This window comes from Acanthochromis polyacanthus, chromosome 10 (assembly GCF_021347895.1).
Source record: "Acanthochromis polyacanthus isolate Apoly-LR-REF ecotype Palm Island chromosome 10, KAUST_Apoly_ChrSc, whole genome shotgun sequence".
Lineage (NCBI taxonomy): Eukaryota > Metazoa > Chordata > Actinopteri > Pomacentridae > Acanthochromis > Acanthochromis polyacanthus.
The window spans coordinates 23782919-23799991 of record NC_067122.1 but is presented as its reverse complement, the minus strand read 5'-3'; the positions used below and the strand labels follow the sequence as shown (position 1 = coordinate 23799991).

General features: G+C 42.7%; 1 protein-coding gene across 5 annotated transcripts in view; it reads right to left on the bottom strand.

Moving 5' to 3' along the window:
• Positions 1–15841, bottom strand: part of gria3b (glutamate receptor, ionotropic, AMPA 3b) — a 92645-nt gene extending 76804 nt beyond the window's left edge. For 2 of the 5 annotated variants that reach the window (XR_007944744.1, XM_022196252.2), the window contains exons 1-2: positions 15494–15841; positions 14880–15038 (exon numbers count right to left, since the gene is read on the bottom strand). Coding sequence is in view for 4 of the 5 variants with exons in the window: in XM_022196252.2 (XP_022051944.1) it covers positions 14880–15038; positions 15494–15572 (238 nt within the window). In the remaining variant the exon portion in view is untranslated. The remainder of the gene's footprint in view (positions 1–14879; positions 15039–15493) is intronic. The other 3 variants (XM_051954782.1, XM_022196227.2, XM_022196237.2) reach the window with 3 other exon arrangements.
• Positions 15842–17073: the final 1232 nt, after the last annotated feature.

Below are 17073 nucleotides of genomic sequence, written 5' to 3'. Positions count from 1 at the left end.
GGAGAACGGTGCATGAAGTGAAGAAGAGCGAAGGGGATGAAGACGGGGGATTGCGCCACGGCTGCGTAAGCATGGGCGACCAGCGAAGGTGTGCTAATGAGTGCTAACACAGTCTGATCAACAGGAGTTAGAGGAGGCAAGGTGACAAGGACAGTTAGAAAATGGAAGACAGAGTTCAAAATGCCAGACCAGAGCAGCACACATTTAAACTGTTGCTGTCAGTCTTTGCCTTCACAACAAACAGGGCACATTAGCTCTGCTGAATCACAGGAAACACTTCACCTTGCCTTCAAGAAAAGAAGACACAGGAGAAAAATCTCAGCTCCATCAAAAAAGATTAAAGGAACAGTTTAAGAAGAAGCCTCTAAATTATTCAACTTGACAACGGGAGAGCCGGGCTCGCCTGGGTAAAGATTTGTGGTAATATTTCAGGTGTAGAGCGCCGCACATGACTGACTTGTTTTGAATCCAATTCTACACAGCAGGGAAAATACCTGGCAGCTGAAAACCTCTTCTGTTCCTGTTCTCATTTGGATGATTGAAGAAAAAAAAAAACACAAGAAGAGTAAACTTTGTGGGTGTCTGGCAGGCACATATATTTTTCCATCACTGTCAAAACGCCGGATTGTTTTCCTGGCCTCTTGTATACATCATTCTATCCGTGCCTCATAAACCGGTTTGTGATTGTCATTCTCTCTCTTCTCCTCATGTGCAAGAAAGGACGGCAAGAAATCTTGAAATTTCCATATTCCTGATAGAGTGCACACCATTTGAGTTTAATGCTTCCTGACTGGTTGTTTCTGTCCTTTAGGCGGATTTCAGATCCCTGTGTCTCATGCATGGCTTATATGCACATGGAAAGCCAAGAGGGTGCTGCATAGGGACACCAAGAGGGGATGACTATCTGACGATCTTATTAGGTCCTCTCCCCGCTCATGTAAACTAAGCCTTTGCCGCCGGTGTTGCTAATCAAATTACATATCACAATTCATATCCTATGGCAATGAACAAGGATGAGCCGAGCCAATGAAGGATTTCCATTGTGGAATTTCATTGCAGGGCTGAATTTCAAAACAGCACCTCTGCACGACCCTGCTTTCCGAGCCCTTTGTCTTTCTGTGAAGAATAAAAGAATAAGTCAATGAGGACGGGAGATGGGACCAGTTGTTTAACCTTGAAGACATCACTTAAAGACTTCCCTCTCCTTCTCAGCCTCTATGCAGGCATGGTTAAGTATGTGGAGTCCAGCGCCACTTTTCATCTTATTAGTGCCCTTGCTGAGACGGTGCTCCGTCCCTGAATGATAATGCTGGCGTAGGTAGTAGAGAGACTGAGATGGAAAACAGACAGCTATGACAGTGAATGAATTGTAATCCTTTTATACTCCAGGGCCTAAGCATGCAGACCCTTAAAATATGCCTTGCTTGCCTTACTTTTCTAAGACAAATTTTCCCAAGAAAACGCTTTTCAGCAACGGGCTTCACTTTAGAGCCACTACATTTTGTCTCTTGAAAGCAAGAATGCGAAAAGTTTTCTCACGATAAATGAAAAGATGTGCTCCCCTGTATCCTCGGTGGACCAAAAAGGTTTGGTGGCAGTTTGATATTTGTCTGATGTCATGTCACCATGTGACAATGTGTTTTAAGCTTTTAAAAATCATGGTTTTAGCGTGACAAATATGCACTGTAATGGCTGCAATCTTGGTGGCTAACTGATGAAAAAAGAAAATACTGATCATAATATTATGAAAATCTTAATGCAACATAAATTAACCTCTAAGCAAGATTTACTAAGCTGTCATAAAAATTTATTTTGGCTTCAGAAGGAGACGTAACTTACTTCTAAAGGCATCTAAAACAATATATTTTGGCTTTATTTAAACATAATTTTGACCTTTCTGCTATAATATTCAAATACAGTGGAGACAAACTGAATTCTGTTTGGGTGACCACAGTGCTAAAGACGTACATGTACATGTATATATAGATCCTATAAAATAGTGAAAGGGAGACCGTGGTTTATGACTTTTATTTTCATTGAATTAATTTTTTTTTGCTTCTGGCAATTGGTTCAGTATCATAGTCCAGATTCTGATAACATGGTACCTTCACTAAAAATTCCTATAATAGTTGGTCAAATTTAAACCGTGAAGTCAGACTGTAAGCTGTGCTTAATGGTTTAACCTTTTACGCTTCAGTGCGTAGTAGGTGTACCGCCAGCGGTACACCTACTAATTTGCATAGGAATTTCAAGAATGTCCGACGGCTGCAAACCCGATTATACAAACACTATACGCCGATGGAAAGCTTAGATTCTCATGAATCCGCCGGTATAAACCACTTTCAGATGTGATTACCACAGCGGGTGAGAAAAACACATTTGTCCGACAAAAACGAATATTCATCCATCCGTTCTCTATACACGGCTTCAACGCACACAGCGCGACTCACATTTCCGGGTTCATTATTACACACAGAAAAAAAGATTCCACAAAAAACGGCCATAATCCAACCTTGGACATCCAGACGACACAAGCCAGTAAACTATTTTGTCCAAAACATGTCCTGAAGTCGGTATAAAATCCACGAATCGGTCGTTTTCAAGGAAATGCACCTCGCGATGTGCGTCCAATATTCCCTGTATTTTTCATAATTTTTTTTATTTAAAAATAGAATATTAGCGATTTTTTGTACTGAAAACAGCTGGAATTGACTGAAGCTTAAAGGGTTAAGAACTAATGGAACATTTTCTGACCGAGTGCTAATGACAGAGTTTGGCACATGGTGAAATTAACATCTCTGGTAGCAGTGTAAAACAAAGATAGCGCTGATTAGCTGAGCCCGTTGTTCAATTGTAGTCATTTTATTTTGCTAATTTATTAATCTGCCTCCTGGAGAAATCGATTTAGTAAATAATTAGGTAAAAGAACAAAAAAACTAAACAAAATAAAAAACAATTTAAAGTGTGCATTAATAGGAACTGGCAGTTGGAGTTCGGCCATATAATGAACATTCATGTTATACTGATTTCCATCTTTCACACAACAGGGGAGTGACTAAAAGACAATTAAAATGTCTTTAGTGGTTGCTCTCCAATTGAGTTTTGCTGCAGAGCAACATCAATTTATAAATCATATTTCAAGGACTAGACCAAAAGCTGTGTGTGTGGTTGTGCACCCTAATTTATCTCCATCATTTAACAGCACGTTATCCCACCCACTTGTGAGCCTCACGATGCTTGCTAAGCTTTAACCATTTCATCCAAAATGCCGGACAGGGAACTAGCAGGCAGACAGAAAGGGTTCCAAGTACAGGAAGAAAGTTACAAGTAAGATTGGGAAATTTCAAGAAAAATAGACCGATCATTTTTTATTTGTCCTCCACTGATCCAAACTTTTGTGCTTGCTGTGGTAATAAACTCAGCTCTGATTTCAGGTGAAGTAAGGTTATGTCTATGAAATGAATGACTTCCACATCTCATTCCAGGACTAAGCAGTATTTTCTTTAAAAATTAGAATTGTATTGATTGCTTAACATGATCCATGTTCTGTGATGATCAATTAGTGGCAGGTTGGGTGGCTTTTGGTATTTTGAGGATCTCTTGTTGACTTTGTCTTTCCAGTGTGGTTCCTATAGAAAAAATATAGATCACTGACCTCAGAGGCTGAGAAATGAAGCGTATACAGAAGTGCCAAAAACTGCTTGAAAAAAGTGAGTCAGTCCTCATTGAACTCTTACAAGTCCAACATTACAGCAGAAATAAACATGTTTACAGCCCGGTACAAAAAGCGGTTTTGGTTTCTATAGCTATGTTTCCCATTCGTATCAACTGTACACGAGCTGTGGTTTTACAAAATTTACTTGTTAAACTTGTATTAGGGCTTAAAGTTGCGCACAATGCAGGCCTGTCTGCTTTAAGTGACAGTCCATGGCCCAAAGCTCCCCTCATGCTCCACCTCTTTGCTTTTGGATTAGCTGAGAGTTAGGAATAGTCAGGCTCTGCCAAGATGGTGATGGCCAGAGCCGCCACACTGAGCCTCAAAACCGCTCATCCATCTTTATATACAGTCTATGATTTACAGGCTGCATGCTGAGGTGTCCTTCATTTGACTCTTTTTCAAATAGTGTCAGACAGCCGTTCAGAGTGGGAAGTGAGGACTCCTCCACTCCGCCCCCGGCACACACACCTCTGCAAATACAGTATGATGGCAGTCGCCAGTTTGCAGGACTCACAGTGACAAGTGTGAGAATTTCAATTTATAGCCCAAACCCAGCTGCAGCACAACTTCTGCAACAGGAAACGCCTCATGCAACACAGTCTTCATTACTTCTTAATATTTAATTTATTGACAGGGTGTCCTATGGCTATAAAGCTTTACTCAGAGACAAACCCCTGAAATTGGGAGTGAAATGTTCACTGACTTTTCACAAACTTCGGCCACTTGAGAGCAATTTCCAAACTTAAGCTTCTTTATGCATAAAAGACCCAAAGTTTATCCCCTTACAGCTTAGGGACGGTACTTGTACAGTAGCAGCAGCAGTAGCAGCAGCAGCACTACAATGGGCAGGAGGAAAAATATGTTGCACAAAGTCTTGAGAAGAAAGCTCAAGAATATAAAGCAAGTCTGATGAGACTTTTCTGTGCCCTTGACATATATAAGAACAGCGTGTTCAGGCTCTCTGTCCATTTGCACAAGAAGGCGCAAAGTGCATTTTTGCATTAACCATTCAAAGACATTGTAAATTCCGTTATGGAAAGTTCATTTCAGAGTGCTACTTTTGGCTACGGTCCACGTCACAGCCTTTGTGGTTTTGCTGTAGGAGGCTTGCAGCTCATCTGCAGAGGCGTATGAAGCCTCACACATCATCTGACAGCAAATTCTGGAAATTGGACTTCAGCATAAAAGACAGGTGTGCTGCGAGACGAATTTACAATCCGGCTCACATCACACACGCATGCACAAACGCGGTAACTGGTCACTTCATCTCTCCATATTTAGCACTGCGCCTCTCTCCTCCCCTATCCCCCTTCTTTTATAAACATAGCTAAGCCACTGAACTCGTTCATGTCCTTTTTCATCATATTCTAGCACTGTCAGGGCTGCAAAGGGCACCGGCATCTGAGAGAAGCTTTCCATTGAGGCCTTTGGAATGGATTCACTCCAAACGCCCTTTTCATTCTGCAGCTGCGATGGATTAGCTCTGTCATGGGTCCAGATGAGGTTTGCCTTCCTGATCTGCACGCCACGCTGCGGAAAAAAGAAAAAAAGCCACACTAGCGAGATAAAGAAGGGTTGAAAAATAAAATTAAGGGACAAGAATGACGCTGAAGGCTAGCCAATGGTTGATGATGGAACGATAGAATGCTTCAATATTTCATCACACAGTCATGCATGGACACACAAACATGGACAGTGGCCTGGGAGCAAGCGCCCACAGGTTTTACGTAGCCATGTGTGAAATGGCAAAAGCCCACACAACAGCACTCTCCGAATTAACCATTGGAGGGAGAAACAGAGGAGGGTCATGGATGAAAGAGCACATCATGTTCACTTAATTCTCACTCATGAGGATAGTGAGTGCTAAGGACAGGAAAACAGCGGTAAGAAACATGTAAAGCAACACCACACCGCTGTGGCGCATTGAAACGTTTCTCTGTTGAGCACACATTCATAATTTAAGTTGGACTAGTGAGGGGCAGAGACCTACTTGATGGCCAAGTCAAGGCACCAACAGAGCTTTACAGTCGCCTACAATCTTTTCAAAGCATCCGATTATCATTCTGCTCTTCACAGCATTCATGCAAATTAGATTAAATTCGTAATACAGTTTGGATCAGCGACCATTCCGAAATATATTGCCGCTTGTTATGGTGACAACACAGCTAAAGTGATTTGAGTGGCTCGGGTTTTTGTTCCTCAGCCTTGCCAGAAGATATTGCCGTTTCATTGTCATTAGGAGTTTATTCCATCACATCAGCAGGCCCCTCTTTGACACTGCTGGGGCCTGGTTCTTCAACTGCAATCACAGTTGCAGTAATTGTCTATAAATTCACCCCATCTCCAGAGGTGTTGGTCCGCATTATGTCTTTCATTATATAAGATGTGTTTAATATTAACCACACGGCCTATTCATGGCACGACATGTCTTATTTGCATCTTTGTAACACTGCAAGGAATATGCTAATATTTTTTTTCCCTTTCCTCCTCTCCTTCAGCCTGTATGCTAGAGTGCCCATCCACTAGTTTCACAAGGTTATGATGCTTCAGTGGCCCGGCGACTGTGAACTGTCACAAGCAATCAGTTATGATGGAGCCCTTGTTTCTGCACAGACATGCCGCTTTGGCAGGGCTCTGCTAGCGACTGCCTCTTTTGAAACAGGCCAGAAACGTGCAGATCAATCTGCTCAGTCGGCAGACAGAGAGCTGGAAGCTGGAAGCCCTGTCGCACTGTGATCCAATATTTACTAGTTGGGAGAGTACATCGTGACAGTCCCTGTTGGTGTTTTGTATTCATCACAACACAGTCCTGATGCCCTCCTCATTTTTGACTGTCTTTAGCACCGAAATTGCACTCCACCGCACACATACAGAGGGAGGGCAAACAATAAACAGCTGATAATGTAGTCCAAGTGGTCGCACAAGATTAGACTCCACATAGGTGCCAATTAATTCCTTACACTGAGATCTTCCAAAACAATAAAAGTGTTTTTTTTTCTTTTTTCAAGGAGCTGCCTGACCTTGGTTAGGACAATGCAGTCAGCAGCTCTTATTGAGGAAGACTACAGAGTTTTCTCTTTTTCTTTAGGACCCAGTGAAGCCAGACCAATGCAGCAACTTCCGATGAGGCACGATGCGGATGTGCTATTCCAGCTCAAGTAGGGGATTACTGATTCAGTGATTACCGGTATTGTAGGGGAGTCTAGTGAATGGCCAATAGCTAGCTGAGTGTGACGGCAATGGCTGCGGGAACATAGCTGTAATGGGCTTTGTGGGAGAGATTAAATATATATAAAGAAGGGGGATAGAAATGAGAAAGACAGAGAGGGGAGAAAAGTAAAAAAAAAAAAATGCTGACTGCAATGTCAGAGATCTTTGCAAGTGACAAGTTTTGAAAATGCTGTTCTTTTCTTCTTCCTTTACCTACTCTCGCCCTGTCTTTTCACAAGTGGTGCATGAGGGTAAATGACATTTTGAAATGAAAAATAATCTCTGCCACAAACAACATAGCCCACTCTCCTTGAGAGGTTTTGCTCACTGAGAAAACAAAATAGAAAGCAGTCATCACATGGAGCTGGACTGCTGGCATAAATATCCCCGATGCACCTGAAATGAATGGCTCACAACAGCAGCTTGTCCCCTGTTCATTTTACTTAAAATGCACCACATGTAGACCCTTTTTTTTCTTATCAGAAACTGCTTTTTTTTTTCTGGCACAGAGCACAGCAGCAAATATGCTTAATGCACCACTAAGATTTTGTGTCTCCTCCTGTGTGGCCCCTCATAGTGTTTATCGCTGCTTTTTTATATGGTCAGCCGGCTTCTCTTGTTCATCACAAGCCAGCGTTGATATCATCTTCAATAAGGGTACACAGACCTAGCCTGTCATTGTTGACTTATAGTTCAGAAACCACCCCATTATTTGAACAGTGGTGAGCAGATGTGCGGTGCATAGTTGGGCCGTCATGTTGCATCATGTCTGCAGACGGAGAAAAGGGAGCTTGATCTACGCCTTGCATTCATGGCTTTGCCATAAAGCTCACATATGGGTCAGCGTTCCACAAATTATATCGAAACCTATTCTTGGTAGAATGACAAATGTTAACATCAGGGTTTTAGTTGTGGCATAAATAGTTTTTATGGACGTACAAATCTATCAGTGTTAAAGCGCCACATATGTGCCTCACAGTGCTTTTGCTGGCTCAGAATGGGAGGCAACTAGTTCGTATTCCCGCATTTGCCAGAAATCAATTCATATTTCAGTTTTTTGGGGCCACTTGGCCCACAAATTGACAGTTGTAATCGAGTAAATGAAGCCCAAATTAACTAATAACTGTAATTGCTCTTCCAGTTGAATTGTTGTCATTTTGATGCTGGTGAAGGAAGGACAAAAATTATTGTGTGAATGAAAAACTCTGCCTGGTGCATTTAAAACTGGGATAGGCAACAGTGTTTGCATTATTTAGCCACGATGGGATAGACAGAGGACCTTCACTTGGGACAGCAGTGTTCAATCTCAGTTGAAGCCTCAAATAAACATTGACCTTTAGCTTGACTATCTTTGTGCTGATCTGGTGGGACGTGCTTAGAACAGAGGAGGTCGACTGTATTTCAAAATCTACCATTTGTTCGTTTTGCCTTTTGATGGTCCTGATTTTTTTTTTATATAATACAATTGCTATGTTATGCATTCTATAAAAGCAGGAGTTATCATATGAACAAAATAAAAAGTGATTCTAGGTTGCTCTTTTTGAAACTACAAGCTGTAGGGTGAGACAGCATCTCCAGGGTGCCTGACATTCCAGCTTCAATCATTTCTCCTTAATCCCTCCTCTCACCTCCAATTTATGATATTTGCCCTGGAAAACTGAGTAGATAGATAAAGGAAATCAATAGGAATTCCAAAGACCCCAACCCAACATCCCCACAGAAGGTCTGAACACGCCATGAAAGACAGATAACTGCCCGGGTTAGACAAATCTGTGCAAGTGCCAATGTTAATCCAGGATGTAATGATGTGATTTACTCATGTTCCAAATCAAAAATCTTTCCTTGCACTATGTACTTGTCACGCCGCACAGCTGCCAAAAACGGCCAAATGCCCAGTGTTTGTGAAAGATATATGGAGATTTGAAGCCACCACAGTAACAAGGGAGTAAATCTGTTGCTTTACCAAACAACATCTGGCAGCCTCATTGATTCCAAGACAAATAACGCTCCGACAGCAGCACTTCTCCTCAGGTTGGGTTTAAGAGGATCTTTTGATATTCTGATTAAAAATTCATTGTGTTGAAACTGCCTGGGAGTGTGTTCTATGTTTTGTATTTTGAATCTCATTACAGTTTCAGCTAGCTATGTGCCTGACTTTTTAAAAAAAATACAGCTACAGTGGAGGGCATTTCATGGCCAGTAAATTAGGTCAAAATAATGTTCCCTTTGGAGGTTTGGCCTTTGGAAATTTCCAAGTCTTTTATGTGTTTGCTGTTTGAAAAAGCTTTCGCCTCATACGACCACAACAAACAGTCCCAGTGACTCTAACCATGCCAGCAAGACTTCAGGAAAATTGTAGGAAATTTAAAGTTAGTCATTAGTACTTCATCTCTACTAAAATTCAGCCAGACACGCAGTATGGTGCTGTAGTATAATTACTGTAGCACTTGTTTTAACTTGTTTTAATGGATTTTTTTGACACTTTAGAAGTAGTTCCTAAAAATAATGACAATAACTTACCATAAAAAAGCAATTATAACACGTGTCTCTGCCCGACTTAGTCACCAGCCTTTCTGTGCGTCATCGTTTTCGGTCTAAACTGAGCTGTCAGTCATCCCCTCCTGCTGATGTGCTGCTCCCGTCTCAGAGGCCTCGTAGCTCCCAGAGCATGTAACCCCATCCCAGAGCGTTTCTGTATCACTCATCTGACTGAGGCCCATATCGAACCACCTCACCGGTCCTCTGAGAGACCGCCTGGCCTGCTGGCCTCAAAATCACACCATTGCATTGCTCTACTGTGACTCGTGTTTCTCTCGGAGGCTTCTGCACTGTCATGGCGTTCATCAAACACACTTTCGGCTTCGTCTTTTGCATAGTTTGTCACATGAATCCTGTTCTGCATATATATTGAAAATGGTACTTTCCAAAATTGTGTTGTTTGCACACAGAGGCACAGGGTGAGACGGCGATATTTTCACCGTGACCTTTACTTTGGATGAATGATGAAGTGTGTCGTGGGACATTCAGCACAAAACGCTGAGATTTACTCAGTAACAAATGGGAGGAGGTGGAGAGGAAGTGTCTGTCTCTACATGTGTGACTGCATTCACCTGTATGTTTATAGGCTGTGGGTGGATGCGTGTAGCAGTTCTGTGCATATGTGCACACATGTGTTCATATGCACATGCCTGTGCATCCATAAACAAGCCTCCATCTGTGCTTCCTCCACAGCTGGACTATGAAGGCATGTCCCGGTACAACCCCCCATAGCCTGGAGAAGTCTCTCTCTCCCTCTTCCTTGCTCTCTCTCTCAAACACAGCCATAGACTCATGCACACACGTACTCTAAGCAACCTTAAAAAAAAAATCCTTACTCAAATTGTTTTTCTCCTTGCTTTTTCTTACTGCAGTGTCTATCCTCCCACCACTCCCTCCCTTTCCCAGCTTCCCCTGCCATGTTTCCCTCGTCACACCTTTCAAGCTGAGTTACAGCCTGCAAGAACAAGAAGTGTGGCACCACTACAATCACCTGAGGAGCTTCTCTCGACCATAGCCTGTCTCTGTCAGGACAAGCACTGCAAAAACATGTCTCCCTGTCGCTTTGTTTACCATCCATTCACACACCACCACAACAACAACAGCCCCAAAAGCTATACTCAACAATGCATGCGAAGACTTTGTAAGGGCCCTTTCGTCTGTGCTTCACAACATATGCCATTTGCCACATGTGCTCAGTCATAGTGTAGGCCGCCGGTGGAAAGAGACTGTTGGTGTTTCTCAGCAACATGTGCAGAGCTAGCAATCTGGGTGTGCAAAAAAGGTCAGTAAATAGGAAGTTTGTATGGAAGCGCCTAGACAAAAATTAGGCTTGATCACTGTGTTCTTGAGTGGTTCTGATAATCCTAATCAATGCTGTCGATATCCCTCATCCACATAAACACAAGCATCTGTTGGAGTTTTCCTCCTGACTGTTAAATGAAATGTATTAACGGGTTCCACGCTGTTTCTGATCTTCAATGACACTGCTCACATATTATCACCAGAGATCATCCTGCATTATGTGCAATATAACAGCGAGTCAGAGTGCAATGCACAAACATTGTGCGATGACAGTAATTAATTTTCTAACCGACAATATTAATGCTGCTGTATGGAATTTCTAGATCACATAAGTCAACAGCTATTCCCTTCCGCCAAGCAGGAGAAGAAAAGATTTCTATCATCCTTGTGTTGTATCTAGAGCCAGCAGCCAGTTAGCTCAGTTTGGCATAAAGACTGGAAACAGTAGGAAACAGTTAACCAGGCCCTGCCCGAAGGTAACAAAATCCACCTTCCTGCACCCCCAAAGCCCAATAATTAACACATATTATGTTTGTGTAATCTGTACAAAAACCAAAGCCTGAAATTGCTGTTTCCTTCCTGGACTTATGTAGTGAACCGTTTCTTGGCTGGGACCAGTAAATTCTTGCAGTCTCAGCTGGTTGGTGCCCAATAAATAATCCAGCAAAGTCTTTATGCTAAGCTAAGCTACCTGGCTGCTTATTCCAGCTTCCCACGGACGTGAGTGCAGTATCAATTTTCTCCTCTAACTCTTGGCAAGAAAACAATTACCAAAATCTCATACGACTCTTTTACTGTCAGTATCTTCCATTTACAGTAAGACACATTGCACCTCACAGTTATTCAGCTTTTCTTTCTTGTCCCTTTCCCCTTCCTTGCCATTGGGAAAGACAAATGCAGTCGCAGTGTCTTGTTTTATCCTGTGCTCTTTTCCATTCCCTTTGAGTGAAGCAGTTTTCTCTGCAGCCAACAACAGTAGGAGAGGGGTGGTGAACAGTGTAGCCAAAGAAGCATCTGCTACTGCCAGAGTTTAAGAACCTGGAGGATTCAATAAAAGAGGGGTAGGCACATGTAAAAGGCTGGCAGAGGGGACACAGACCATTAGCTTAATGACAGAATGAGGAATGAGGAATAGTGAGATGAGATTCAAAAGCCAAGCAGTGCAAAATTTGCCTTTAACAGGAATCAAGGCGAGTAATCTAATAAATAGCGTGGCAAGGGGGAGGCAGAGGGGGGGCTTGATGTTTTTTCGCCTCAGGTAAAGGAAGAAGAAGGGTAAACAGGAGAGAAAAAGGATGATAGTGCCATTACGTTGGCTAGCCGTGACCATCAGGAACATTAATGCTGTCTGCTCTGCTCTCCTCAAACTGGTAGCCCTTGCTTTGAACTACTCCTGCCTTCTCGGTGAGTATACCTGACTCCTAGCTTCCATAGCCATTATGGACCCTGCACCGGTAATTACACATTTCACGATTTCTGATGTCACTTCAAAGCAACAACAGTCTTGCCACCAAAGCACATACCATGCTGCTGCACTACAAAGCCAAGCCTTAAGGATTACTGAAGCCACACATTGTTTTCCTGACGGTCACTAATTCAATTAATAGCATGCGGATTTAAACTGACTTGAAAGAAATTCTTCTGACACAAGGCTGTTCCTTCATTATGCTGGAGGATTTCCACATTTTGTTTCTAAAAAGCTACATAAACACAAGTTTATTTGACTGTATGCACGCCTTTGAGTCCTCTCTCAGTGTTATACATTTAAAGGATGTACAGCAAAATGAGGGGGAGTGATCTTTATGATGAGTCACAGGAGACGGCTCTCGCACTAGCTGTCCCAGAGCAGGGAGAGAATGCACACTGAAGCAGTATAACACACAAAAGAAGAAGCCAGATCTCATCTTAATCAAAGCAGTGAAGGTTGTCTCAAAATAGATGTTCCCCCCAAACTCGCATAAATGCCACTTTTGTAAAACCTTGTCCAACCATAAAGCAGACGTGTGCTTCTGCTGACAAAGGTCTGAGTCATTCACATGAGGGTATTGATGACACAGGGAATTTGAATGTCCACTAAATAATTGTGACAGCTTGCAGAACAAACAACAGCGCTGACAAATGTAAAACTCAGCGTACAGGAAGTCTTCATTCACTGGAGGCGAAGTCTCAAAGGCCTGGAAGTCAGCAGATAAGTGATTTTTAATAACCGTCATCTCTATTTTGCTCACTACATTGGAGGAGACAATTCGAGGTGCTTATGGACTGTTGTGAGCTCAGCATGAGCTGTCTGCCATTTGCGAGCTCAGCTTGACAACAGTTTCAGGACACTCACTTGACAAAACTCTTAGATCATACATTAAACACATCAGATTCAAAAGAACGCTGCATCTCATTCTGATTAAAGACCATCTCAAAGTTTGTTGATTATCCTACAATTAAGAAGGAAACTTTTAGTGTCATAAGTATGAAACTTTTCTTTGTGCAGTGGAGCAGGTAGATATTCCACCAGAGCAGCTGATTAATATGCACATTAGAGGACCAACAGTGCAATGACATTTGACTGTCGCACTCCTATTTCTGCATTAGTTTCTTTGCATTATAAAGGCTCATAGTTTTCCTATTTGAAGTTCATTGCAGTTTTGAGACAGTACTCATGATGGAGATGCTGAGACATGGCAGCAAGAAGCAAGAAACGGGGTCACGCCTCCCAGAGGAACCACTTCTTTTTGCTAAAGCTCTGTCTGCCCCTGAATTTAATTAGATTCTGATATCAAGCCTTTTTCTCCTATGCTTCCCTTCCTCTTCAACATGCGTGAAATTGCACGGCGCTATCTATTATTTATTCACTCTCATTTGCTTATTGTTTCTTATGGATGCCTTCGTTACGGCACTTGCAGCTCTGCTGCCTTGATATGATGCTCTGCTTCATCTCCCTCACTGCTCAGACCCACCTCCTCTGCAGGTCTGAGCCTGATTCATTTGCTGGCGTTGGTTGGGGAGCTATGGATTTTTTTTTCCCCTTTCACCCAATGACAGCACGATGAGGTGCTATGAGGGCTGAGTGCTAATGAGCTGACTCTGCAATGCTGGGGGAGACGCTCTGTAACACAGGGGGAGTCAGAGGACGGAGCAGGCGGAGACGCTCTGGCACACTGAGAGTCAGAGGGGCCATTATGACCACAGGGGTTAGAGGGACCCAGCCACACCAGTCACACAGAGCTGTGAGCCCACAAAGTCGACCATTCAGCCAAACTGAACTCATCATTTAAAATGACATCACAAAATGGCACTCTCGAGTCCATTTCTTCCCATTTTGTCCATCTTTGTTCTCAGTTTCTGCTGACTTTTAAGAAACTGCAGCAAAGAGGAGTATGGAAAAAAGAGATTTTTTTTTTTTTTGCGACATCAGCTACAAAGCAAAGTTACACCAGTTGCACCATGAGAAGAACAGAACCACATAATAACACAAAAGCACGGAAAAACAGCACACCATAAATTATCATTTTGCATAATTTCTTCTTGATTAGTGAACCACTTGTGTGAGAAAATTAAAGACATTTACTAAACATAGATTCAGTTTGAAAACCCACTGCCTGCATAGATATAGTATGTTGCAGACTACAACAGGCTGTAGGAACTATTCCAGCGCTTGGTCCTTGGCTCCGGGTTTGTGTGATTGGTAACATGTTGGCTGCAAAGGAAATGTGGAATTCATGTATCTGCAAAATACCACCTCTGTATAAACTCAGGTACCATTGCTTTAAATGTAACAGCAGCACGGTTCCTAACTATATCTGCTGCCTGCAAAAAAATCTTAATGCCATGAAAGAAAATGTTTAATAGGATTTATACATTTTGTACTAAAACAGAATAAACATCTAGGATGACTTGCAGGGGGGAAAAAACCCTGCATACATTAAAAAAAAAATGCATTGTTTCTTTCCCATTGAGACTGCATGTAACAGAACGAAGTGAGAACTTGTCTGCTTCTCCCCTGTTGAGCTGTAGCTTCTATAAGCTCCATATGAGTTTGACATAAATAATTCTTGCTCATTCTTGGTGGACAGAAGTAGTGGGAATCTGGACACGGCTGGCAAAGAAGCACACTTACATGCATGGGTGACTGAGAAGCTGTTGGACGACTCGAGGTTGTCGACATTGTAGTTAAGGTGGAAAGGCTTTTCAGTGGTGTTTTGGTTGGTGTTGTAGAGTTGGACAGCGAACCTGAACGCGCTGTGCTCCTGCACCGTGGAACGCATGAACAGTCCCCCTTGAAGAGATGGAAACCAAGATCAGACAGTCGCAACCAGTCCAGTGTAAGCTTTGGCTCTTATTCTATTAAATGAGGATGAACTCTATGGTGATAAGGAGCAGCTAAATGTAATTTCAAAGAATAACTCTAGCATTTTTTTTGACCGGCGCGCATGCATGTAACTCCTCAGATCGAGCCGGGGAATTGAACGTCTCCTGTCCTTCTTATAAAAAAAACCCCGACACTTATTTTCATGCAGGGATCACAATGACACAGTTAGCAGAGGCTGCAGGTTTAATTTACTTCTCTATAATCAGCCGCTTTGAGCTGGCAGCGTTTGGTAAATCAAGTTAGTCTCTTCTTATTGCGCAGAGCTCCGCGCGCCGTATCCGGTATAAAATTGCAATCTTGCATTTCGTTTGTCCTCACAAAACCGAAATCTGCAGCTGTCCACCACAGCCAAACACACTTACCGATATTAATCTGATTGGGAAATCCTGCGAATGAGCGGTCCAAGAGCCACAGGAGGAAGAAAACCACGCGTTGTGCCATTTTCCCCGACCTATCTGTTCAACTCCTCAAAGGGCTCTGTCTAAGCAGATTCATATGTTCTGGATGGAAGCCGGGTGCAATGGAAATCCAGTGGAGAGATGACGGTCGCTCACAGTGCACCAATTCATTCATTGAGGTGCAACCCAGCTGCAGAGCATTTTTTTTGCAACTAAGAAAAGAGAGAGAGAAGGAGGGAGAAAGAGAGAGAGAGAGGGAGGGAGATGGGGCTGTTGGGAGAGGAGGGAGCTGATCTGAACTCCGATTGGACCCGTCGCGGCGGGCCAATCTTGGTCAAACTTGATCTGACGTTAAATTAAAAAAAATAAAAACCTCAACTCACCCGATTACGACAGCTTGCAATAAGCGAAAGCACTTGTCAATACTGGCCTACTGTTGGCCGAATCAATAAAAACGCTGCAATCTCAGGTGGCCAGTGATTCTGAAAGGCTCGACCACTTCCAGCTGTGGCTGCCGCTGCTGCGTTTCAGGGATCCTCGGAGAAGCTGCAGCACATGAGGCGAGCAAGTTTGTGCTCCATGTTCTTCCTCAATTCCTCAGCGTTCGTCTGTTTTAAGGCTAGAATACAGGATAAAAGCAATAAATGATCAAATCTTTAATTACACAGAAAAACACACACGTGCTGGCAGAGGGACCCAGAGCCAACAGAACTGTCCGTGGTCCTGAAAATGATCCAAACAAAGCTGAAAAAAACAACTAAAAATAATTAAACTAAGGATATACAAAATAATACACATTTCTGTGGATGCGTAGTGATAATGAATTCAGTAAACTCTGCATGTGATTTTATTTACTTGAAGTTTTACCCCTCCTTTAATGAAACATCTATCATTCCTGTGATTCTGCTTAAGAGAGAACAATTAAGGGATTACTGGCCCATTTATCACCCTCACCAAAGCGCTTTGAAAATTGAGTTTTTAATTGCATTGCAAATGGCTGAGGCTTCAGCTATTGATATTGCAATGCACTGCGTTCCCATTAACATAGACCGTGTGTCCTGTTTGCAACTTTTTAGCATTAAAAGGGAGCCACGCCGTGTAGTCTGATGCTACAGAAAATACAAAAGACTCAGGGCTCTGGTCTAGTGATGAAAGCCCCACCAGCAAATAAACAATACAGTGATAGATTCAAACAGGGATGTACACTGAAAGTACAGTGAACGGATATAAAATGATAATCTTTGCAACTTGAGAAATGAGGATGATGGATGAGTCTGATCATTCTCCACATTGACATTTCCCATCTGAGTGTAACTGGGTTTGTACATTTGGAGCCACGCTGTTAATCAACCACGTCAATCAAGTAATGATGTGCTGTGACCCCGTCTTCACAGGGGGGGGATTTCCTTTCCAAACACGGTCAGAGTTGATACCTATTCCTACAACTCACTGGCTCTCTGGGGATGACTCTACGACGACATCCCATTGATTCTCTGGTCACCACAGCCTCCGTGTCACAGTCGCGACATGTTGGGTGCTTGACC